General features: G+C 46.0%; 1 protein-coding gene across 1 annotated transcript in view; it reads left to right on the top strand.

Annotated features, from left to right (window-relative positions):
• The first annotated feature begins 3803 nt into the window (after positions 1-3803).
• FOXO3 (forkhead box O3) overlaps positions 3804-26937 on the top strand; it is a 140471-nt gene continuing 117337 nt past the window's right edge. Inside the window, exon 1 of the mRNA XM_082248832.1 lies at positions 3804-4806. Within this exon, the coding sequence (XP_082104958.1) occupies positions 4279-4806 (528 nt within the window). The 5' untranslated portion in view covers positions 3804-4278. The remainder of the gene's footprint in view (positions 4807-26937) is intronic.

Below are 26937 nucleotides of genomic sequence, written 5' to 3' on the forward strand. Positions count from 1 at the left end.
GGGCACAGGAAACGATGGCTGGGCTCCTCAGGGACACACACCTGACAGAGGGGTTTACTTCTGCCTCGGCACAGGAAATGGAGGCTGGTCTCCCCAGTGGACACACCTGACAGAGGGGTTTACTTCTGCTTGGGCACAAGCAAATGGAGGCTGGGCTCCTCAGTGGACACACATGACAGAGGGGTTTACTTCTACGTGGGTACAGGAAATGGTGGCTGGGCTCCTCATTTACACGCCTGACAGAGGGGTTTACTTTTGCTTGGGCACAGGAAATGGTGGCTAATCTCCTCAGGGGACACACCGGACAGAGGGTTTACTTCTGCTTGGGCACAGGAAATAGTGGCTGGTCCCCTCAGGGGAAACACCTGACAGGGGGGTTTACTTCTACTTGGGCGCAGGAAACGGTGGCTGGTCTCCTCAGGGACACCTGACAGAGAGGTTTACTTCTGCCTCGGTACAGGAAATGGAGGCTGGGCTCCTCAGGGACACACCTGACAGAGGGGTTTACTTCTGCCTGGGCACAGGAAATGGTGGCTGGTCTCCTCAGGGGACACACCTGACAGAGGGTTTACTCCTACTTGGGCACAGGAAATGGAGGCTGGTCTCCTCATTTACACACCTGACAGAGGGGTTTACGTCTGCTTGGGCACAGGAAATGGTGGCTGTTCTCCTCAGGGGACACACCTGACAGAGGGTTTACTCCTACTTGGGCACAGGAAATGGAGGCTGGTCTCCTCAGGGACACACCTGACAGAGGGGTTTACTTCTACTTGGGCACAGGAAACGGTGGCTGGTCTCCTCAGGAACACCTGACAGAGGGGTTAACTTTTACGTGGGTACAAGAAATGGTGGCTGGTCTCCTCATTTACACACCTGACAGAGGGGTTTACTTCTGCTTGGGCACAGGAAATGGTGGCTGGTCCCCTCAGGGGAAACACCTGACAGGGGGGTTTACTTCTACTTGGGCGCAGGAAACGGTGGCTGGTCTCCTCAGGGACACCTGACAGAGAGGTTTACTTCTGCCTCGGTACAGGAAATGGAGGCTGGGCTCCTCAGGGACACACCTGACAGAGGGTTTACTTCTAGTTGGGCACAGGAAATGATGGCTGGTCTCCTCAGGGGACACACCTGACAGGGGGGTTTACTTCTACTTGGGTACAGTAAATGAAGGCTGGGCTCCTCAGTGACACACCCGACAGAGGGGTTTACTTCTACTTGGGCACAGGAAATGGAGGCTGGTCTCCTCAGGGACACACCTGACAGAGGGGTTTACTTCTACTTGGGTACAGTAAATGGAGGCTGGGCTCCTCAGTGACACAACCGACAGAGGGGTTTACTTCTGCTTGGGCACAGGAAATGGTGGCTGGTCTCATCAGGGACACACCTGACAGAGGGGTTTACTTCTGCTTGGGCACAGGAAATGGTGGCTGGTCTCCTCAGGGGACACACATGACAGAGGGGTTTACTTTACGTGGGTACAAGAAATGGTGGCTGGTCTCCTCATTTTCACACATGACAGAGGGGTTTACTTCTGCTTGGGCACAGGAAATGGAGGCTGGTCTCCTCAGGGACACACTTGACAGAGGGTTTACTTCTACTTGGGCACAGGAAATGGTGGCTGGTCTCCTCAGGGGACACACCTGACAGGGGGGTTTACTTCTACTTGGGTACAGTAAATGGAGGCTGGGCTCCTCAGTGACACACCCGACAGAGGGATTTACTTCTACTTGGGCACAGGAAATGGTGGCTGGTCTCCTCAGGGGACACACCTGACAGAGGTGTTTACTTCTGCTTGGGTACAGGAAATGGAGGCTGGGCTCCTCAGTGACACACCCGACAGAGGGGTTTACTTCTGCTTGGGCACAGGAAATGGTGGCTGGTCTCCTCAGGAGACACACCTGACAGGGGGGTTTACTTCTACTTGGGCATAGGAAACGGTGGCTGGTCTCTTCAGGGACACCTGACAGAGGGGTTTACTTCTGCTTGGGTAGAGGAAATGGAGGATGGGCTTCTCAGGGGACACACCTGACAGAGGGGTTTACTTCTGCCTGGGCACAGGAAACGGTGGCTGGTCTCCTCAGGGGAAACACCGGACAGAGGGTTTACTTCTACTTGGGCACAGGAAATGGTGGCTGTTCTCCTCAGGGGACACACCTAACAGAGGGTTTACTTCTACTTGGGCACAGGAAATGGAGGCTGGTCTCCTCAGGGACACACCTGACAGGGGGGTTTACTTCTACTTGGGTACAGTAAATGGAGGCTGGGCTCCTCAGTGACACACCCGATAGAGGGGTTTACTTCTACTTGGGCACAGGAAATGGAGGCTGATCTCCTCAGGGGACACACCTGACAGGGGGATTTACTTCTACTTGGGCACAGGAAACGGTGGTTGGTCTCCTCAGGGACACATCTGACAGAGGAGTTTACTTCTGCTTCGGTACAGGAAATGGAGGTTGGTATCCTCAGGGACAAACCTGATAGAGGGGTTTACTTCTGCTTCGGTACAGGAAATGGTGGCTGGTCTCCTCAGGGGACACACCTGACAGAGGGGTTTACTTCTGCTTGGGCACAGGAAATGGTGGCTAATCTCCTCATGGGACACACCGGACAGAGGGTTTACTTCTACTTGGGCACAGGAAATGGAGGTTGGTCTCCTCAGGGACACCTGACAGAGGGGTTTACTTCTGCTTGGGCACAGGAAATAGAGGATGGGCTCCTCAGGGGATACACCTGAAATAGGGGTTTACTTCTGCCTGGGCACAGGAAACGGTGGTTGGTCTCCTCAGGGACACATCTGACAGAGTAGTTTACTTCTGCTTCAGTACAGGAAATGGAGGTTGGTATCCTCAGGGACAAATCTGATAGAGGGGTTTACTTCTGCTTCGGTACAGGAAATGGTGGCTGGTCTCCTCAGGGGACACACCTGACAGAGGGGTTTACTTCTGCGTGGGTACAGGAAATGGTGGCTGGTCTCCTCATTTACACACCTGACAGAGGGGTTTACTTCTGCTTCGGTACAGGAAATTAAGGCTGGTCTCCCCAGGGGACACACCTGACAGAGGGGATTACTTCTACGTGGGTACAGGAAATGAAGGCTGGTCTCCTCAGGGGACACACCTGACAGAGGGGTTTACTTCTGCTTGGGTACAGTAAATGGAGGCTGGGCTCCTCAGTGACACACCCGACAGAGGGGTTTACTTCTACTTGGGCACAGGAAATGGTGGCTGGTCTCCTCAGGGGACACACCTGACAGGGGGGTTTACTTCTACTTGGGTACAGTAAGTGGAGGCTGGGCTCCTCAGTGACACACCCGACAGAGGGATTTACTTCTACTTGGGCACAGGAAATGGTGGCTGGTCTCCTCAGGGGACACACCTGACAGAGGTGTTTACTTCTGCTTGGGTACAGTAAATGGAGGCTGGGCTCCTCAGTGACACACCTGACAGAGGGGTTTACTTCAGCTTAGGTACAGGAAATGGTGACTGGTCTCCTCAGGGGACACACATGACAGAGGGGTTTACTTCTACGTGGGTACAGGAAATGAAGGCTGGTCTCCCCAGGGAACACACCTGACAGAGGTCACCCTTCCCTGTGTATCTGTGCCTTGTGTACACTGTCACCGGTGTGTGAGTTAGTGAGGCACCGAGGAGGAAGCTGGTATAGCTGGCATTGGAATGCGGCAGTGAAGGAGTGCACCGTGCATCCTCCCCTCGCAGACTCCTCCCAGTAGGCGGCCCCGGTTGCCGTTAGGTTGTGTGCACCCTGCGTGTGCCTCTCAGTAGTGCTCCTGTGTGCTTGTCAGAAGAGGGAATGTGGAAGTAAGAGGCGCTGTGCAGAGGGTGACAGGCTGATCATCTCTCCGGACTGTCAGTGTGTATTGTATGCAGAGAGGAGAGGAGCTGAGCCGTACGCACTGCACGCTCCCTGCAGCCTCAGTCAGTGGCGGTGTGAAGGAAGGGACCTGGATGAGGTGTTGGGGGGGAATTGTCAAGATGGCAGCAGCGGGAGCACGGAGGTTATGCGCTTAGTGGATGACAACACAGCCGATGTGGAGGAGGCCGGGCTCTGGAGGGTGTCCCTGATGGGGGGTGCTCGCAGCACGTGAAGTGAAGTTGTTGTGAAGTGTGATCGGGGAGGAATTGGATGTACAGAAGCCGCGATCGCGGGACAAAGACTCTCCTCCGTCCTCCATCCTTCAGCGGGACCATGGAGGAGCCCATCTAGAGTCCTCGCACCCACTTTGGATGTACGCTCCCTGACAGCTCCCATCTTCGCAGCATGGCCGAAGCTTTACCCCCTGACTCCCCCTCCAGGAACGTGGAGATCGACCCGGACTTTGAGCCTCAGAGCCGGCCCCGATCGTGCACATGGCCCCTGCAGAGACCCGACTCCCAAGCCAGCCCGGCCAAGGCCGGTGTAGCCGGGGACACGTCGATCCCGGAGGAGGACGACGATGAGGAGGAAGTGGCGGCTGCGGCGGCCGGAGAGAGGGGCACTCTGCTGCTGGTGAGCGGCGCCGGAGGAGGAGGGGAGTTGGGGGCCATGACCGTCCTGGCCGCTCCGATCGGTGGGGTGGAGGCGGTGCAAAGTGCGCTGGGCTCGGTGAGCGGGGCCGGGGGGCAGCAGAGGAAGTGCTCATCCCGGAGGAATGCCTGGGGGAACATGTCCTATGCAGATCTCATCACCAGAGCCATTGACAGCTCCCCGGATAAGAGGCTCACCCTCTCCCAGATCTACGACTGGATGGTCCGATCCGTGCCCTACTTCAAGGACAAGGGCGACAGCAACAGCTCGGCTGGCTGGAAGGTGAGGTTACCTCCTCCCAAATTATAATCCCTCCCCCCTGTCACTTTCATTAAGGAGATTTCCTTTTACTTCCTGTCCTAGAGACAACCGGAAGTAACTGCTCCACATTGAAAGCAGGCTCAACAGCCACATTAACCAATTGAAGACTAGGCCTGTTTCTGACATTTGTTGCTTACACGTTTGAGGGTACGTTCACATTGGAGGTGGGTGCAGCTGAGCTCTCACGATTTCAAACCTGCATTTCATTGCGAGTTCGGGGGCGATTTGAAAGACTTCTGTGCAGCTTCACTACAGAAATGTCTATTGAAATCGCTCCTGAAGTCGCCAAAAGCAGTGCAGGAACTACTTTTACAACCACAAAGTCGGCATCGCACAGCTTCGGAGAGTGCCGTTACCGGAAATAGGTTCCTCTTTGGCATGCAATTTGACATGTCAAATCTTTCCCGGTGTGAACGGGGGCTAAGGGCTGCTTCACACTAATACGATGCCGGACATCGCATGTGATGTGCACCATATTGCTGTGCAGATCACATGCAATATAAATTCAGCCATACAAACTGTGGTTGAATTTGCATCGCATCCGGACCAAACTTGTGCAAGACCCTTTTTTTGTCCTCACCGGAATCAGATCCCATGTGTGTTCACACCCATGCAATGTGATTCTGTAAATCGCACTGCGCTATTTGCAGGTTGTCGTTAACTTACCATACACTCCGCAATCGATTCACATGAACAGGTTGTGATTTTGATGTGGTGCGAATTTGCAGTGAACTAGCTGTAATTTCACACCACATCTAGTGTGAACCAACCCTAAATAATTTTTGTTTTCTAGAAATTTACTTGGACCCCAATAATAATAATAATAATAATTATTATTATTGGGTTTACATACATTAATTTATTTTTTTTAAGCAGAGACCCCCTATAGAATAAAATGGCAATCGTTGCAACATTCTATGTCACACTGTATTATTTGCGCAGCGTTCTTTCAAATGCAATGTTTAAAAAAAAAAAAAAAAAAAAATGTGTATGTGTGTATATATATATATATATATATAAACACTTTAATGAATTAGGAAGCAAAACATTAAATTTAACCCAATTTTTTTGTGTAACGTGGAAAGATGATGTTATGCCGAGTAAATAGATACCTAACATGTCACACTTTTTTTAAAATTGCACACACTTGTGGAATGGTGCCAAACTATGGTACCTAAAAAAAAAAATATGGTACCGGGGTGATGCTTTCAGCTTACGTACAGGTACGTGATTTCGCGACAAGTGGTTAAAGTAGAGCTGCAGTCCCCATAATCATTTATTTTTTTCTAAAAGCTCCCCTGTGATTGTTAGTTTTTGGATACTGTTTGTTACTTTTAAAGTGATATTAACATACCTCATCTCGGAAGCAGGCAGGGGCCATCTCTGATGTGGGCATCTGAAGCCCCCTTTAGGTTTAGGTGCATCTGGCTACCCAGCATGCAACTTCCGATCTCCCGCCTGCACAGTAATCTGGTGGTGTCCCGAACACAGCGATTGTACTTCCTCCTGGCCAGTCCCTTTTCTTAAAAATGGTGCCTAACTCCTCCCGATCAAGTCATTTTCAGTTTCGAAATACCGCGAGATTTAGCCATTGGGCATCCTAAGGACTCCGGGAACAGATGATGGCAATATCCTGGGAGTCCTTGGGAATCGTCTAATGATGAAATCTCCTAGGCAGCCAGGACAGTAAGTTCCACCTGTATACAGGAATAAAAGGTATTTAACCACTTTACCACCGGAGGATTTTGCTGTCTTCCGTCCAGGCCACTTTTTGCGATTCGGCGCTGTGCGACTTCAACTGACAATTGCGCGGTCGTGCGACGCCATACCCAAACAAAATTTACGTCCTTTTTTTCCCACAAACAGAGCTTTCTTTTGGTGGTATTTGATCACCTGTGCGATTTTTACTTTTTGCGCTATAAACAAAAAAAGAGCGTTTATTTTGAAAAAATAACAATATTTTTAACATTTTTTTTATATGAAATTCCCCCCAAAAAAGATGTAAAAACCAATTTTTTAAAAATTTTTTGGCCAATTTGTTTTCTGCTACCTATGTTTGGTAAAAAAAAAATCGCAATAAGCGTATTTTGATTGGTTTGCGCAAAAGTTATTGCGTTTACTAACAAAGGGAAAGATTTCTGTCATTTTTGGTGTTTTTTTTTTTTTAACGCGTAATGGCGGCGATCTGCGATTTTTTTTTTTTTTTTGCGGGACTGCGACATTGCGGCGGACAGATCGGACCCTTGACTGACATTTTTGAAACATTTGGGGGTACCAGTGACATTACTGCAGTAATCAGTGCTATATATATATATATATATATATATATATATGCACTGTTACTGTAAAAATGACACTGGCAGGGAAGGGGTTAATTTTATTGGAGAGGGAGGGGTTAATGTATGCCTGGTGCTTACTGACGTGTAGGGGGGGAGGTGACTGAGTGAGTCATGGACAGATCGGATGTCCAGCTATGCTGAACAGTCCGATCTGTCACTCCCTGTCACTATGGAGATCCGCCCGCTGTGTTTACACACAGCGGGTGGATCTCCAGACTCGATCCCCGACGATCGGGTAAGAGCAGCGGCGATCGCCGCTGCTCCTCCCCTGGCCCGACTCCCGCTGTGAATGAAAACAGCGGGAGCGAGCCTCCGGCGGCGCGCAAGCGCCGCCCAGAAGGGGGAGTGTCTGACGACGTAGTACTACGTCGTCAGACGATAACGAGCCACTTTGCCGCAGTAATATTACTGTGAGCAGTGGTAAAGTGGTTAATGAACAAAAGATAGGCAATTTGTAACTGTACTGTGGGTGGGCTTTCCGATCGATACAAGTAAAAATGGGTGGAACCCCCCCTCATCCCAGCCACATGTTTGAAGTGGATGGGGGGGGGGGGGGGGACTTCTACGCTGTGTCAGTGGGACTCGCATGCCTGATCAGCGCTGGGGCCCATTGGCTGCCTGCGCTGATCGAGCGGAAAGTTTCCAACAAACCTGTTCATAGACTGACTTGTCATGAACAGGGACAGCCTTATGCAGATCAAAATTTGTCTGGTTCCTGCTGAAGTGGGCCTATTTTGATCAACTTAAGTGCTGCAACTTGAGTGCCATTGACTAAAATGTAAACTGTTATGCGACAGCCCAAGTCGCATTAAAGGTGCAATGTAAATTCGCACAAGTGTGAAGGAGCCATACTGCGAAACTAAACCCTCCTTTTATTTTTCAGCCAATGAAGCTGCCTTCTTGGCCTCTGATCTCTAACTGCCATGGTGCTGCACATGATCAGTTATGACACCAGCCATTTGATGGTTTGACAGTTTGGTTGAGGCACAACCAATGTGACTGTTACATTCCTGACACGCAACGAGAATATGTTACAAAGAATATATCCTGTATAGACCGGAAAAAAAGAGGTTATTATGTTGCCAAATTAGGTGGCAGAGGGATACTATTTGTAAAAGATGTTTGCAGTGTAGCTTTTGTTCAAAATGGAAACATTTCTCAGTAAGACCCGTTCACACTGGGGCGACGCTACTTGCCGGGGCGACCTCACAAGTCACGGTGCGCAGCTCGCACCGCAACCTCGGAGCGGCCGGCACGGACTTCATAACATTGAAGTCAATGCAGGTCGCTCCAGGTCGCCCCAAAGAAGCTGCGGACCCTTTTCCTAAGTCGGAGCGACTTGTGTCGCTCCTATTAGAACGGGTCCACAGCTTCTCTATGGCAGGCGACCTACGGCGACCAGGTCGCCTGACAGGTCGCCCCAGTGTGAACGGGGTCTAAAAGCATAAACATCAAAACCATCCCGGACAGGGATAATTCCAGAACCACATCGCTGAAGTGAGAACCGGCACTTCGATGTCAGACATCGCATGTGATTCGGAGTGCACTGCTCTGCAAATCACATGCAAAGTCTGTGTGTTGCGAATTCAGCCATACTGAATTTGCATCGCATTCGGACCAAAGTCGCACAGGACCCTTTTTTTAGTCTGCACCAGAATCTGATCACATGGGTGTTCACACCTATGCGATCCGATTCATGTCCGAACTGACAGTTCGCACTGCTATATGCAAACTGATCTAGGGATGTCATTAATTTTGTATTGACACCCCCAGTGTGAACTGCCTGCGAGTCGAGTGCGATGTGGGAACCCGCAGTGAATTTGCAGGGTTCCCGCATTGCACCGACACTAATCATGTGACGAAACTCGCATAAAACAAAAAAAACGGACTCCATACAACACAAAATAAAGGACCATCCGGACACCAATGGTCTGGAGTGGTAAAACGCGACAGAATAGAACTGTTTTTTGACATTAAGCGCCTCGGTCACATCAGTGCGACTTGTCGTGCGATTTTACAGCTTTAAATCACATGACAAGTCGCACCCTATAGTCTACATTGGATGCTGTCAAATTGGTAAGACTCAGACTGTTAGAGTTGCACCGATTTTGAAAAAAAAATAAGTACTGCACTACTTTTTGCAAGTTCACGTGGGACTTGCATAGACACCTGTGCGTGAAGTCGCCCCGCTGTCTGCCAAGTTGCACCTAAAGTAGCACTGAAATGCTACTTTGAAATTGTGCTACTTCAAGTAAAGTAGCAACATTTCATTGTGGTGACCGGAGTGTAAATCAATGGCTTGAAGGGGTTTTGTAATGGTTTTTGCAGTAACATACTACAGTCCATTTAACATGGTTTCCTATGGGACACGTTCACATCTATGCTTTTTAGCTGCTGTGTTTTCGAAAAGGGTTCAGGGAATTTTTGCTTAAAAAAAAAAAAAAAAAAAAAAAAAAAAAAAAGATGCGTTTTTGGTTCAGCCGTATAACAGAGAAGTTACAGAAAAGCATGTAGTGCGTATTTGCCATGTTTTGCCTTTAGTAATCAGCCCAACAACAAATTGGGCAAAAAAACAATAAAAACCCATCAAAAATATACATGCTTAAAGTGGAGTTCCACCCTAATTTTATACTTACCTCCATCTTCTCGCTCTGGGTCACCTGAAAAACAAATGGCTAATCGCATTTTTTTTTTTTTTTACTTACCTCGTAGCGAAGGAAAAATACTTACCTTACTTCCTTCTTCCTCCCCTCGGCGGCCGCGGCCCGTCGTCACTTCCTGGCTCTGCAATGATTCCTGGGAGCTGAACGTCATCGCTCCCAGGAATCATTGCGCCTGCACCGGCCCCCGACGTCACTTCCGGGGCACGCGCGTCATTCCCTTCTAAACAGCTTCTGGGCATGCCCAGAAGCTGTAGAGGGATGACGCACGCGCCCCGGAAGTGACGGCGGGGCCGGCGCAGGGCATCGTGGGACCGAAGGCGGAAGAGGACGCCAAAGAGGATCGCGCTGGCTTCAAGCTGCCCACATCTGAGATGGCAGCGCTGGACAAGACTTTTTCAAGGTAAGTATGTGTCCTAACAGGTAAGTGCAACCTGGGACAGATCAGAGGCTAGCCATTGTGGAATGCACTAGCCCTGACTGTCCCGGGGGTATTTAAAAAAAAAAAAAAAAAATTCCAGGGTGGAACTCCGCTTTAAATGCATCGCAAAAAAAGCATTGCAGAAACGGATCAAAAGCAAACTGCACAGGTGTGAAGCAGGCCCTTACTAAAGAGGAAAGGCTTCAGGGTTTATTTTGCTGTCACGCTTTTGGGCCGGGGTAATCTCAAATAACATTTATACACCCAGCAAATCCTGCTTTGTAATCTGCTGCCACACGCCAGGTTCCACGCCACCATCTTTTCTTTCTGATGTCAGGAGCTGACTGTCCCTTCTGGGTTTTTGGTGACATGCTGACAGGTCGGCCCTCCTCCTGGAATATGTTATGGGAATATCCCAGGAGGCACTGGAGCTGCTGGGTACATCATTCTTGCCTGGGTGAAGAATTAGGAACTACTTTGAAGTTGTTGCGACTTGAAGTCAGATATTTAGATATGAACGGTACTCATTGGAAATCAATGAGTACGACTTGTCATGCGACTTTCCAGTCCCAAGTCGCACAAGTGTGAAAGGGGCTTTAGTGTCACTGGTTAGTTATTCACTGGTAACAGTTTACCAGCCCCCTCTCCTCCAGCGTCATTTAGTGTCATATTTCCCGCCACACTATCGCAGTCCCATTATATTCACCTGATTACCACCATTACTAGTATAAAAAATAAATACAAATTCCAGTATATGTCCCATTGTTTGTAGACCCTATATACCTTTCACACAAACCAATCAAAATACTTATTGATTTAAAAAAAAAAAAAAAAAGACTTGTAACAGAATACATTTTGTGAAGAAATATGATTATTTTTTTCCTTGGATATGTGTTGTAGCAGAAAGTATTCATTTATTTTTCTAAACTTTTTTAGTTTAGGTTGAGTACAGTGTTGCATGACTGTGCAATTACTAGTAGTGCAGCGCTGAATAGCAAAACGTGGCCTGGTCATGAAGGGAGAAAAACCTTCTGGAGCTGAAGTGGTTAAATAGTTTAATTAGTGGCTGACTTCTTCCCTATTCTCTGTGCTGGCCCACTGATGACATCTGTACCAGATCTCTGGAGAATAAAAAGCCGTTTCCCCTGGAGGTTTTGGGAAAATCTTGGAAGCTTTCACAGTTTACAAACAAGATCTCTTAGGTAATGGTGATGTAACTTTCCCAAGGGGCTGCTGTAAGGCCCTGGCTACGTCACCAGTGCCTACTGAATGTCGGGAATAATATGAAATGCAAAGCTGACCACACACTGATCAAAATTTGGACCCGCTACATTTCATTCAGTGAGGGGGCTTCCCAACTCAACAGAAGTCGATTCTGTAATCGGCTTCTGTCAAAGGGACATGCTGGTTCAGCAGCTGCAGCCATTGGTCAGTGTATTCTGACAGCAGCGAGTGCCGCTCTCAGAATACCGTGCACAAGCGGAAGGGATTCCTTCATCTACCTCTTTTGTGAGGATGGAGGAATCTCAATAGGTTCAGCTTAAGCCTCTGTTTTCACTAGTGCGACAGGTAAAGACGCATGACCAGTCGAAAACCATGTATTTCAATGGCCACCGTTCTAATTGCTGCGACTTCGAAAAAGGTTCCTGCACTACTTTGATGCATGAAAACTCCACTTACACAACTTTGGAGTCGCACTAGTGAGAATGAAGCCTAAGTTAACAAATCTTTAATTGCACATGACTGTTACAGAGGCTTCTTAAAAACTTCCTCATAAGTATATTCAATGACCTGATGAATGTCGTTTGGAAGTGTGTGTGTGTGTGTGTGTGTGTGTATATATATATATATATATATATATATATATATATATATATATTGATTTAAGAACGAATGGATTTTCTCAAATGAAAACCACTTATAGGAAATTTGTTTGTTGCAAAAAAAAAAGGTTTTTCATTCTGCTTCTTTCTTTTCAAGGCTGGTGAAAATAGGAGTAGATTTGACCCTACTAATGCTAGCCGAAATGCACCAGTCGGAAAATCGCATGAACGCGTTTTTGAAAAACACACACAGAGCAAACAATATTGATGACTAAATTTCGAACGATAAATTGTTCAATGGACATAAATGAATCTATTGAAGCCAACATCCCCGCGTGACTTTGGCACGATTTGTATATGACTTCTTTAACGGAAGTCAATGCAAGTCATCCTGAAGTCGCAGCAAAAGTAGTGCAGGAACCTTTTTCTATGTTGGAGTGACTTAAAGTGGAGTTCACCCAAAAGTGGAACTTCCGCTCTTTTGTCCCCCCCCCCCCCCCTCCGGTGACACATTTGGCACCTTTCAAGGGTAGGGGGGGTGGGTACCTGTTTTTGACAGGTACCCTTCCCCACTTTCGGGATACAGCGCCGCGGCACCATCCCTTGGAAGCTCGGCCCCCTCCTCCGCCGCTGAGCCAGTAGGAATGTGCAGCGTGCTTTGCGCATGTGCAGTAGGGACCCGCCCGTAAAGCCGCAAGGCTTCACTGCTGGGATCCCTTAGCGGCAATGGCGGCGGCAGCATCCGACAGCCGATGGAGGAAACATCGCTGGACTCCAGGACAGGTAAGTGTCCTAATATTAAAAATCAGCAGCTACAGTATGTGTAACTGCTGACTTTTAATTTTTGGAGGGGGAGGAGGAACTCTGCTTTCAGTTTCATTACACTTAATGGGTCGCAACTTCTCAATATGCGTTTTGTCTTTGTTTTTACCATGTTTTTGCCGCATTTCCGGGGGGGGGGGGGGGGTTTACCTGTAAAAAAAGGCTGTAACTCAAAGCTGCAAACACAGTGGACCTGCACATGATGAGTATGAAAGAGTTCCATAGGATTTCACGGTCATGCTTTTTTTTTTTTTTTTTTTCTTTTTAACACAAAAGCAGAAGAAAAGGGGATCAGCATAAATGCAGCCTTAGGCCTCGTGTACATGGTCACCTAGGGCCATAGAATGTAAATTTTGGGTGCATTTGCCTGGCTGGAAGACAAGGAGCATGTCCATAGAAATCAATAGCTGTGTGTGAGTATATGCTGGTACTTGTGTAAACACAGGCATGTCTGGACTTATCCCCCTGGACATGACTGTATGTAACCATGGGTCATACTAAATGGAAGGTCTACTTTTTTGCAAACCCCTACCACCCCTAGCACACATAGCTTTTAAAAAAAATTGTAAACCGATTGCCTGGAAAAATGACATTGCTGCTGGCCTGAGACACCCCCTTGGTGGCACGGATGACATCACAATGTGTCACTGCTGCGTCCTAAGTTAGTTGGATACTCAAATTCCCATTATTATGCACCCGTGTAATGGGCTAAAGTGTATCCTCACATGATTATATGAGCTCTTAGCTCTGCAAAAACTCATGATGTGTACAGCCCCCCCCCCCCCCCCCTTGCCTCCTGGAAGTGCCACAGACCAGAGCCATGTTTTGAGGAATCATTTTTGTTTTTTTTTCCTGGTGCTCTGTTCCTTTACAAATGGAATTTTAAACCATTTCTGTTTTGGAGAGGGGGGTTGGGAGGATTGCAGAAAAAGTAGATTTAAAGGAGCCTATGCAACCAGATTGTATAGCGCGCTGTCAGCCTAAGAAAAATTCCCTCTTAAAGCGGAATTCCACCCAAAAGTAGAACCTGAGCTTTAAATACTCCTGACACCCTGACATGTCACATTTGGCATGTAATTTTTTTTTTTTTTATGGATGGGGGTACCTAGATTTGAAAGGTGCCTGCTCCCACTTCTGCTCGGAAGTTCCCGCCCCTCCCTGCAATCTTCCGGGACATCAGAGGTCCCAGAAGATTGCCCGGCTATTCACGACTCGCAGTGCGCACCTGGCTATTTCGTTTTTTTTTTTTGCAGAGGCCCTAGAGAATAAAATGGCAATAGTTGCATTATTTTATCCCACATGGTATTTGCGCAGCGGTCTCTCAGATGCAATTTTTTGGGCAGAAATACACTTTCGTGACTTAAAAAAAAAAAGAAAATCCGTAAAGTTAGCCCAATTTTTTTTGTACAATGTGAAAGATGTTATGCCGAGTAAATGGATACCTAACTTGTCATGCTTTAAAATTGTGCACACTGGTGACAAACTACGGTACTTAAAAAATCTCCATAGGCGACACTTTAAAAAAAAATTAACGGTTACCTGTTTAGAGTTACAGAGGAGGTCTTGTGCTAGAATTATTGCTCCCCCTCTAACGATTGCAGCGATACCTCACATGTGTGGTTTGAACATCGTTTACATATGTGGGCATGACTTGCGTATGCATTTGCATCTGTACGCGAGCATGGAGGGACGGGGCGATTTTTTAATTTTTTCTTTTTTTTCTTTTTCCTTAATCATTTTTTTTTTTTTGATCACTTTTATTGCTGTCACAAAGAATGCAAGTAAACATCTCTTGTAGAGCTGCATGATTAATCGTATGAAAATCGCGATCTCGATTCACCCCCCCTGACCGATCTAAACCTGACATATGCTCGATTCTTTGCATAGCTGCATTGCTGTGAGGAAGCGGAGAGAACAGCTGTGGAAAAAAAAAAAAGCCTCCCGCAAACGCCTATCAGCATTAAGCCCCGGTTTACACTGAGGCGACCTGTGAGGCGACCTGGTCGCCTCACAGGTCGCCGTAGGTCGCCTCCCATAGGGAAGCTGCGGACCCGTTCTAATAGGAGCGACACAAGTCGCTCCGACTTAGAAAAAGGGTCCGGAGCTTCTTTGGGGCGACCAGGAGGCGACCGCCATAGACTTCAATGTTATGAAGTCCGTGGCAGCCGCTCCGAGGTCGCGGCGCGCTGCTCGCACCGCGATCTCGGAGGTCGCCCCGGGAAGTAGCATCGCGTGTATGTGAACCGGCGCTAATCCCAGTAACTATAAACAAAATGATTACATTGTATCTTTTCCTTCCCTCTGCCAGGGAGAAAGGAAGTTTAACCTCTTAAAGACTAGACCTTTTTCTGACACTTGTTGCTTGCAAGTTAAAATCTGTTTTTTTTTTTTGCTAGAAAAGTACTTAGAACCCCCAAACATTTTATATATTTTTTTAGCAGAGACCCTACAGAATAAAATGGCGATTGTTGTAATATTTTATATCACACTGTATTTGTGCAGCAGTCTTTCAAACGCAATTAATAGACTTTAATGAATAAAAAAAAAAAAACGTAACAGTAAAGTTATCCCGTGTTTTTTTTTTGTTACACAGAGAATCGTGAGAGAATCGTGATCTTTATTCCAAGCTAAAAAATCGTGATTCTCATTTTGGCCAGAATCGTGCAGCTCTAATCTCTTGTGACAGTAATAGGCAGTGACCGGTCCTCCAAGTTTGGCTGCTTTGAATGCTGTCCTTCTTCCCTTTTTTTAAAACTGGCGCCTTTAAGGCTCCAGTACCCGGTAGTGATGATGACATCACTTCTGGGTTTTTACATCAGAGAGCTGATCAGAGGCTTTTTTGGGGTCTTTGGCTGGTGGGACGGCATCCCCCTCCCTCCCGCTCCTTGTAATGACAACCAAGCGGCTGCTGAGCAGCATCGGTTGTCATTACAAGAAAGCCGGCCGTCGGCTCTAAACAACGGTAGCGGGGTGATGCCTCTAGCTGCAGGCATTACCCTGGTACAACCCTCTGAAACTGAGGCTGCATCTTTGCATTCCGTCGGTGTGGAGGGGTTAAACAAAACGTTTGTTCTGTTTTCTGTAGGAGAAAAATTTTGGAGTTTGTCCCTTCCTAAATTTCTGTTTGTAAAGTTTGAATTGGATGTCGAAAGTTGTTTACACACTATACGAAAATCGATCGATCGTGCCTCGTATGTAATTTTTCTTACAATTTTATCATATTGTTCCCCCATTTAGGGTGACCATACACATTTTACAATCTGACTACAATCGTCTTTATTAGTTTTAACAAAATTGAAATAATATGAGGGACCGATCGAAGTCATCCCATCAGTTTGTACCTAGTCAGACAGGCCATTCCCCTACAAAGTTGTTGGTAGATCTAAATTAGATTGTATAGTGTATGGTCAGCCTAAAGCCTTGTACACACTGCTAGTTTTTCAACCCAGTGGGCTGAACAAAAAAAAAATGTGACTGCTATACTAACAACTTAATGTTAATACAGAGATCTCCCCTACTTTTTCTATTGTGTTCTGACAAGGGGGAAGCGCCCCCCCCCCAAAACACTCCAGTCACCACTCTCATCCATTGGCTGAGAGCGCTGACCGGGAGCCGGTTGGCAGACCTTTTTCGGGTCATGCCCATCTGACAGAAGCAGGCCAAACAGTTTCTGTCAGTTCGGCTTCTGTACACAGGGGCAGATTATTTCTATTGAACCAGCAGATGCTGCCCAACATTTGGCCTGTGTGGACTAGGTTTAAGATTCCCCCTCTACTTCTGTTCTAGTGACAACTCAAAATGTTGTATTCTCCCTAACTTTAAGGCTTCCAGGATGGGGGTCACTACAGCAAATGGAAGAGATAAATCCCCCCAGCAGGCAGGAGCGCAGACAGTGAATGAAACACTGACAGATCTTTTAATCCTTCTGTCCTCTTTCCAAAAAAAAGTTTTGGGCTTTGGATAAACATGTTGGGAACACAGAGCTTGTTTGAGTGCTGCACTAAGCTGACCTAGTGATTGGAGACCAGTGAGTTGTCACTTGCACAGTCCAGCTAGTGTTTATGGTGGGGGGGAAAGGAGGTTCTAACTTTTTATGGGGGGGGGGGGTCTAACTTTTGTTAAAATGTTTTACACAGGGTGAATGTACATTGCATGTGAAAACCTGAAAGGACACCCTTATGGGTTGGGTGATTATTATTAATAATAATATATTTTTTATTATATATATATATATATATATGTGTGTGTGTGTGTGTGTGTGTGTGTGTGTGTGTATATCTATTTTTGCTGTGATACCACAAGCAATGTTAGTGTGGCGGCGGTCTCCCCCCCCCCCCCCCCCCCCCCCGCCTTGCTGTAATACAAAACCAGAGCAATTCCCAGCTCAACTTACTGACCAGTCTGCAACCAACCAAATATCTTGTCTAACAGTATGCGGTAAAAACAGGGGTTTAGTCTGCACACATTTGCAAATGCATGCGTAAGCTGCAGGCACCATCCAGGCACCCCGGTATTTTCCCGGTGAATTTTGAGAGCCTCCATAGTAGAAGCTCATGCATTACAATGGATAGGCAGAGGGCAGGGGAGCCTGGAGGGAGTCCACCCCTCCTTAAAGGGACAGGGGCACACTGGACAACCAGAACATAGCACAATGGCAGCAAAGATGTCCAGTGCATCACCTCACCAATATTGGACACCTTTGCTGCCATAGTGCTATGTGCTGGGTGTATGCCTACTGTTAGGATAATTTGGTTGGTTGCAGGCTGATCGGTTAGTTCGGCTGGGAATTTCTCTGGTTTTGTTTGCATGCGTTGCCCTTCCATGTGCTCCTTGCTGCAAAGGCCAGTTATAGATGAGGGCAGTGGCCATTTGTTTGTACTATCTCCCCCCTGCTGTGCCTTTATGTTCTGACCGGGGGAACCTGCCATTTAAATGTAATATTTTGCATTGTGAACGTCTATCTGACTATTTTTCATCTACCACCCACAACATGATCATGGTCGCAGTTTGCACAGCAACCCCTTCTTCTCTTGCTGAACCTCCATTCTGATCAGCTCACAGATCACCTGCTGTTCAGATGTTCAGAACAGCGCATGTGGATGACCCCTCTGCTGTATGAGCAGCTGGGAGTAAATGGACTCCTATGACTGTTTACACCAGACTACCTCTGATCCACTTCCCCTAAACAAACAAGGAATTAGAACCGGTTCACATTAGCGCGTCACGACTCCTTACTACTTCGGGAGGCGACTTGTCAGTCCCGTGCACCACGACTTCGGAGCGACTAGCAGGGACTTCACATAATGGAAGTCTATGCAAGTCGCTCCGAGGTCGCCCCGAAATAGTACAGGACCCTTTTTCTAAGTCAGAGCGACTTGTGTGCTCCTATTAGAACGGGTCCTGTAGCAGTCAATGGACCGCGAGGGAGCGCGACTTGTCAGGCTGACAAGTCGCGCTAATGTGAACCGAGTCTGAATCCTTCTGTGTTTGGGTGTTGTTTTTTTTTTTTTTTGCAGACTCCATCAGTCCTGGAGGTAGGTGGGTGGACAGCTGCCTGACCATAGTGATGAATGGACCTTACAATCAGTTTTTCAGGCAGACCTGATCGGAAATTCTGTGTGAAATAGACCTAACGTATAAAAAAAGTATTACTTCCAGATGTAATTGAAGATTGTTGTCTCGATTACCGTAGTTATCAGCATTAGTTGCTTGGGTATTGGGTTTTATTTCCAGAGCACATCGTTTGATCAAGGTGCCCACTTTCACAGCCCTTGATTAGGTTTTGTACTTTTTTTGGCATTGCCGTAAAACTGCAGCTCTTTAAATGATGTAAGAGGGTTAATATTTGTACTAACTAAAGCCTGCCATCGGGACATTGTGTATAAATCCATCATGCTTTACAGTTCAAGTGCCATACAGTGTGTTTGTAGCACATTGACTACATCTAGGTGACTTGTTTCATAAAGAAGCCGGAGAAACTGAGGTACTACTTTGGTGATCGAACATCAATGGCCTAAAGCCTCGTACACATGCAACGATTGTTGGCCGACCGATTGGCCGTCTTTTGTTCAGTGTTGTTGTGTTGTTGGAATGTGCCTAGACTGCACACAAATTTTCTCGGCCAACAACAACCAACTTCAGAAGTGATGTCATGTGCTGGTTGACTTTCCGTGTGTTTTTTCTTCTCTGAGCATGCCCAGTCTTGCTCATCAGATTTTTGTCTGCCGAAATCTGTACTGACTGACGAACAATCGGCCGTTCTGTTGACGGCCAACAAAAATTTTATAGCCTGCACACCAGATTTTTTTCGGCCGAAAAGTCGCAGTCGGTTGTCGGAAGCATCATACTAACAAGCCGACAATCGACCGATCGGACGTTGGCCGAAAATTCACGGCCAACAATCGTTGCGTGTGTTCGAGGCTTTAGTCTAGGTTCACACTTACATGTTTTTCAGCCCTGGTTCACACTATATATATATATATATATATATATATATATATATATATATATATATATATATATATATATATATATTATACATACATTTTTTTTTATTCTAATATATTAAAGATGAACGTTTTTTTTTTTTTTTTTTTTTAATTCTATGTGTCTTCACACTAGCAGTGTTAATTTCGTCGACTAAAACCGACTAAAACGTTTTCGTCGACTAACATAATTCAGGTGACTAAAATGGCATTTTAGTCTCAAGACTAAAATACGACTAAAACTAAAATGGCATTTTAGTTAAAAGACTATAACTAAAACTAAATCGAAATTTGCTGCCAAAAATTAAGACTGGTGCATGCTCAAAGCATAAATAATAACATATTAGATTTTTCACTCCAGGACCAGCAGTAGTATATAATGAGTTTGGAAATTGTAGAGAAATGCTTAAATAATGCATTACAAATTACAATTGAACTACACCCATTTGATTATAGATGAATAAAATGAGTTTTAGTCGACTAAAATGTAGGACGTTTTAGTCTACTAAAATATACTGGAGTTTTAGTCGACTAAATACGACTAAAACTAAAACACTTGCAGAAGACTAAAATGGGACTAAAACTAAAATGCCATTTTAGTCCTAAGACTAAAACTAAATTGAAATTTGCTGCCAAAATTAACACTGCATACTAGTCCGTTGTGCTTCCATTGTGGTGTTAAAAATCCTGCTTGCTGCATTTTTGGTTCAGTATAAAAAGAAGAAAAAAAACACACCTCCCTTTTGGCGCCTTTTTCACTTATGGGCAAAATGCAGATAAAACCATTTTCGGCCGATTGTGTTTTGGTGCATCTCTAGCAGCTGTAAAGCACAAATTGCATCACAAATTCGCACTCCAAAGTGCATGAAAATCGTCCAGTGAACCTAGAATAAAGCAGATAGTATGTGAGTTTGTGCACGTGTGTTTTTTTTTTTTTTTTGCCTTGCGTATTTCTGTTTAAGCAAATGGAAAGCTAGATGCTATGAGAGACAAGAAATCATGTGAAAATGCACCCCCTTCTTTCAGGTGCTTCCTCTAAAATCTCTACTTTAATGAGCATAAATGCATGAATGTGCCCTAAAAGAAGCTCATTTACTTTTTCAAGCTTCAAGCATGATTCTTCAAGAAAAATATTTGGGTGTGAACAGGCTCCATAGGATACAATAGAAAGCCTCATGCCAAACATTGAAGCACCTTGGAAAAGCTCTTCAAAACACTCAGGTGTGAACTGAGCCTAAGCCCACGTTCGCATTGGTCCAATTTGACATGCACTTTGGCATGTTAAATTGCCGGCATTTGCACCGTCCCACAACCTGACTTTGTGGTGCTGCACCGATTTGCCAAAAGTAGTTTCTGTACTACTTTTGGCAACTTCAGAGGGGGGGCGATTTCCATAGACGTCTGGGCAGGAACCTGCCCAGATGTCTGTAAAATCGCCTCTGAAGTCAGACTGAAATGCCAACTTGAAATCGTGCGATTTTAGCTGAACCCACACAATTTCAAAACGGCCTCAGGCTTATAGTGCAAACATATCTGTGCTGTGTGCAGGGATGTAACAAACCAGCCTGTTTGCTTCATGATGATGATGATGATGATGATTATTGTTATTATTATAATACAAGATTTATATAGCGCCAACGGTTTACACATCGCTTTACAACTTGAGGGTAGACAGTACAACTACAATACACTTTAATACAGGAGGAATCAGAGGGCCCTGCTCATTAGAGCTTACAATCTAAGCGGGAGGGTTCATGCTGCTTCAGTAAGCCAAAGCCTGATTGCTGCACTTTGTCCTCTATTATATAAGCCTGTAAGTTTAATCTGTGGGCAGAAATAGGTAAAGCTGCTAGAACCAGGTAGACCTAAACAGAGCGAGTCTAACAAATTTGGGATGATTTACAAACGCTTAAAGGAAAGGCATGATTATAACGTGTTCTTCCGTTCGTGCAGGATAGAGATGCCGTGGCTGAAATCCGCCCCAATGCTAGATACAATCAATACAGTACATGCAGTACAAATTATAACATTCAGTCCTGACAGGCGAGTTTTCATCATTATACAGAATATAGTGACAGATTGAAAGGCTGGCTGAAACTTCTAACATCTTAAATACAGCGATGTAAGATCAGTCTGCGTTTGTAGATCTGTCAGCTGTCACTGACCCAGAGTCAACCTCCTTCTGAATGACAAACACCTAAAATAGCATTTTCACCATCACGATACGATTGCAGCTAGCGATTCATTAAAATGACCAATCACTTTCCATTTCTGGAGAGACAGCTTACCCTGATTGGCTGTTCCAGCACTAATCCAGTCAGTTGTGAGGCATAGAATGTATACATAAGCTTGTACGCAGTGTGTGAAAGCACGGCTGTTCTAAAGGATCAGGTCTTTTTTTTACAGACGTATTTAATCTCCACACTTCAAAACATTTTAAAAAATGGACTGAACAGAACCGCTTTTAAATACCACCTGTATGGTCCACTTTTTTAGAATATAAAAAAAAAAAAAAAAAAAAAAAAAAAAGCTTGTCTAATAGATTTTGATTTGGTAGTGAATCATTTAAAAGCTGGTAAAGAGTTTAATGGAGCTGGCCAGAGGAACTCACAGCAGGGGCATGATGACATTGTCCTATACAAAAGGACAGAAAACTTGTGTTGGTGTTGGTGGCTCGTGTGTACATATTTGTCCGCAATTCTCTAGAGTCTTGCACTGGAAATGTGATTTAAGAATGCTTATTTACTTAAGCCGGCCGTAGACGGCTTGAATCTCGGCCTAGATTCAAGCCACCTGTGGGCAGACTGATTGTACCCTAGTGGATCCAGTGATTTGACTTGGGTACAACCAGCATATAAGATTTTTACATACGATTATTGCCAGGGGCTATTAAACTTTGTGTTCTACTGGCAGGGATGGCTGCCCGATTTCCCCCCCCCCCCCCCCCAAAAGAGAACGCAATAGTTCCGCACCAGGAATTCCCCCATCACACAGACAATGTGTTGATGGGGGGGATTGAGTGCTTTTCATATCCTCTATGGCCCACCTTACTGTTCATGCAACGGTGAGTCTAAACTAACATTTCAGTGCTAGGAGAAATCTGTATTTGTTCCTAAGCCCCCCCAAAATCATGTTTGCCTCCCATGTGATTGGCAGCGGGTGGATTCTGTAGTGACCGGGAAATTAGCCTACTGCTGTCCACCACAATGAACACCGTACCTGATGGGGAACTAACTATTCTTTTTCAGCGTACCCACTAGGCTATGCCTACTGCCAGTTTTTGATTTGCATCATTGTTTGGGATGCGAAACTGAAGTAACTACAAATGCAACAAGAAATTTAACACCCAGACACCATCCCCAATAACTCTAGCCTGGTCCTAATTACCTTCAGTTCTATTTTCTATTAACTGGCAGTAAATGTTTGAATTTGTTGCAGTCCTAGCAATGCATTGAATAAGTGATGCAAATACATTGGAAGAAAAGCTGCATCTGGGGCATTTGTTCCTAGAAACATTGGGGTTAATTTTACTAAAACTGGAGAATGCAAAATCTGGTGCAGCTCTGCAGAGAAACCAATCAGCTTCCAGTGTTTTTTTTTTTTTTTTTGGTCAATACTTAATTGAATTGGTTTTTATGCACAGCTGCACCAGATTTTGGTAAATCAACCCCATAGGGCCCAGTACCACTCAGTACAGTGTTGAGCCCCATCCAGCTGCTGCCTGTCATAGAATTTACCAGGCTGGAGCCAGCAGGACTGGACACTGCACCTGTGCCTCCTGGGTGCACTTAAACTCTGGGATCGAAGGCACAGCAGCTAGAGACCCTGCGTGCAAGTGGCTTTAGATGATGGTTTTGCATCCTTGATTGTTGTCATTAAAGTTTGTTCCTAGGATTACCCTTAGTTACAAGGCCTCATGCACAGGGACTCTTGGCAGCTCCTTTATGCTGAGGTGTATTTGGTGAGAAGTGCCGTCTGCGCATGCAAGGGTAGATGCCAATGCAGAAGCCATATGTGTTTACCCGAGCATGGCTGGGTACAGCCAGTCACTTGTATTGGGGGCTGTACTCGGCATATGTGGCTCTCTGGGTTCTATGCATGGGGGGGTTTTACACCTCCGCACTCTTGACTTGCTAATTGTCTGTGTGCTTGAGGTCTAACACCGCTTCCTGCTGTACATGCATCTCAATCTCGGTGTGAACTCTGCGCAGAGGAATTTTTGCAATCCTAAAAAGACATGATCTGTGACATTCTGATTTTGGAGTATTTAACCAGTTCTGGACCAGAAGGATTTACCCCCTTAATGACCAGGCCATTTTTTGCGATTTGGCATTGCTTTATTTTAACAGACAATTGCGCTGTCGTGTGATGCTGTACTGAAAGAAAATTGACGTCCTTTTTTTCCCACAAATAGAGCTTTCTTTTGGTGGTATTTGATCCATTTATTTATTTTTTGGAACTATAAACAAAGAGCGACAATTCCGGAAAATTGCTCTCCAGCACCACTCCCACGAATCAACATACCCATACATTGATTCGTGCAGCCGAGCCAGCCTGCCGCAGTATATATGCAGCGGGCAGTCAGCAAGTGGTTAATTGGATACACAATCTCTGTTCTGTGTATGCTTAACTGGAGACATCTACAGTAGTGTGTGTGTGTGCTTTTTTTTTTTTTTTTTTTTCCCCCTTAACCGGCCACAGACAACCTAACGGGGAAGCTCCTCATATCTGCCAACCCCCCCCCCCCCCATCTCACCGCAACAAGATCACTCGGAAGTTAGGCCCCCCCACTTCACAAAATGCATCGCACTTCGCGCATGTGCAGTAGAGAACCGGCTGTGAAGCCACAAGGCTTCTCTGCCCGTTTCCCTTACAAGCAGTGGCAGCACCCGAGAGCCAATGGAAAAAATCGGCTGGGGTGAAGACAGGTAAGTGTCCTAATATTAAAGTCAGGAGCCTGGATCTCCTCTTTAAGTTTGTAAGTTCCAGTGAATGTTTGTGCGGATAGTAGATGAATAAATAAAATAAAGTGTATCACACTTTTCAGACGGCAACAGAAGTCTAGTCTACTATGAACTGTTTTTGGGCTGGCGTGCCATTTTTAATTACTAGAGGCATTTAAAGCGGAGTTCCGGGCACAGATGTCATTTTTTAATGAACATACCCCCGGGACAGTCAGGGCTAGTACATTCCACAATGGCTAGCCTCTGATCTGTCCCGGTTCGCACTTACCTTTTAGAAGAAATACTTACTTATAAAATTTCTTCCACAGCGTTTCCATCTCTCTTGTGGGCAGCTGAAGCCGGCGCGGTCCTCTTCTGCGTCTTCTTCCGCGTCTTCTTCTCCCAGAATGCGCCGCACCGGCCCCTTTCGTCACTTCCGGTGCGACGCCGCATTCCTAAACAGCTTCTGGGCATGCCCAGAAGCTGTTTAGCAGGGGAATGCGGCGTCGCCCGGAAGTGACGAGCGGGGCCGGTGACGTTGCATTGATTCCTGGGAGCGATGATGTTTAGCTCCCAGGAATCATCGCAGCGCAGGAAGTGACGGGGTGAGCCGCGGCTCTGAGGGAGAAAGTACCCTGAGGTGAGTATTTACGATCGTCAATTACAAGGTGAGTTTTTAAAAAAAAAAAAAAAAAAATCTAACTATCCAATTCCTTTTCAGGTTAGGCTGAACTAGCGGACGGGCACAAAAAAAAAATATCGTTTTTGTGCCCGGAACTCCGCTTTAATTTGGCTTAGGCCCCATTCACACTTGTGCACGATTTTGACGCGACTTTGTTGCCGCGATTTTTGACGCAAGTTTGACTGGGCTTATAATGTCTTTTCCTCCAAAAAGCATCAGAATCATGCCAAAAGTAATGCAGGGACTACTTTGAAGTCGGTGCGACTTCAAGTCGCACAGGTATGAATGGGGCTCATTGAAAAAAATACAGAAAGACGCATGACAAATCGCATGACAAGTCGCACAAGTGTGAAAGGGGCCTTAAACATGGTGTGACCTCAAAGTGTTGTGCTGTCCACATTTCAAATGGATTGTGTTTGGAAAGAAGGCAAAAACATTATGTCCTCGCCTTACAGAAAAGTAAATTATCCTCAGACTTTTGGGCGGTTATACAAATTTGGAAGAACTTTTTTTTTTTTTTTTTTTTTTAATATTCTGTCATCGTTTGGATCAAAAATCTAACAATTACACTGGTGTTAGTGGCCAAACTGTTTTAGTAATATTGTGATGATGAACTATTGCATTTAGTTCTCTTCACTATGCCTTGGGAACCCTAAAATGTGGGCCCAAATGATAAAAGGTCTGCGGAGTCAAAGCAATTTGGAGCTAAAGTTGCAGTTTAGTAAAGATAAAGTGCTTTATGAATGGAGGATGGGGGAACAAATGAAAGGTCCGACTCTTCTATTCATGGAGTGCTTTTCTTTTTCAATAATTTTTATTAAGTATTTCAAAAGAAATACAAAAGGCCACAATGGAACATATGGCAATAAAGGCCGGTTCACACTGCAGCGACGCTACTTCGCACCGCGACCTCCGTGGTCGCGGTGCGAGCAGCGCACCACGACCTCGGAGCGGCCGCCACGGACTTCGTAACATTGAAGTCTATGGCGGTCGCCTCCGGGTCGCCCCAAAGAAGCTCCGGACCCTTTTTCTAGGTCGGAGCGACTTGTGTCGCTCCTATAAGAACGGGTCCGCAGCTTCCCTATGGGAGGCGGCCTGTGAGGCGACCAGGTCGCCTCACAGGTCGCCCTAGTGTGAACCGGCACTAAGTATGCTCTGGATGCCTACAGAAATACAAAGTTGTAGAGGAAAAATAAATGTTTTCCAATACGTACAGATGTCCCCAAATCACAATGCAGGAAATTAGAAGTGTTGAAGAATGGGGTTCTAAAAACAAGACGCAAAACTACACCACCCCTTGTAGAGCGAGTTTCATTGCAGGAAGAGCCTATGACAGGTCCAGATGCTTGTATTAACCCATACAACACTAAAATAATGTCACTGAGGGGTATGCGTGGGGCACTGGGGAGGGCACAGGAATAAAGGTTTAAATGGAAGAGAGCAGCCCCAGTACAAGGAACACCTCTGTCATTGTAAGTACTGTCCCTTAAGCTGATGAACTAAACGTAAAGGAACTACAGCTAAAGCAGTCACAGAGCTGTTCCAGACAAGATCACGCCAATTAAGTCAGGATCCACCCACACACCTGGACTGGCACCTTGCTCAGTCTCTCAATGAGCCGCTGAGAGCCTGAGCCGGCTGCTCCCGCCCTCTTTACAGCCCCGCACTCCAGTGAGTGGGGGGGGCAGAGTAGACAGCGGTGACTGACGGTCACCAGCTCCATGCTCGGGGAACCCTGAGAACCGAGCTATCAGCGTTGTTTGATCGTTTGATTCTCAGTGTTAGAGTCGGCGGGGGGGGGGGGGGAGAAGATGCAGCATCAGACTGAGGCTGCATCCACCTTGGTAAGTATGATTCTGGAAAGAGAAAAAAAACCAATACTCATTTTAAACTTTTAGATTTGCTGATCGAGTTTCG

The sequence above is a fragment of the Pelophylax lessonae genome (genome assembly GCF_965119305.1).
Source record: "Pelophylax lessonae genome assembly, chromosome: 3".
Lineage (NCBI taxonomy): Eukaryota > Metazoa > Chordata > Amphibia > Anura > Ranidae > Pelophylax > Pelophylax lessonae.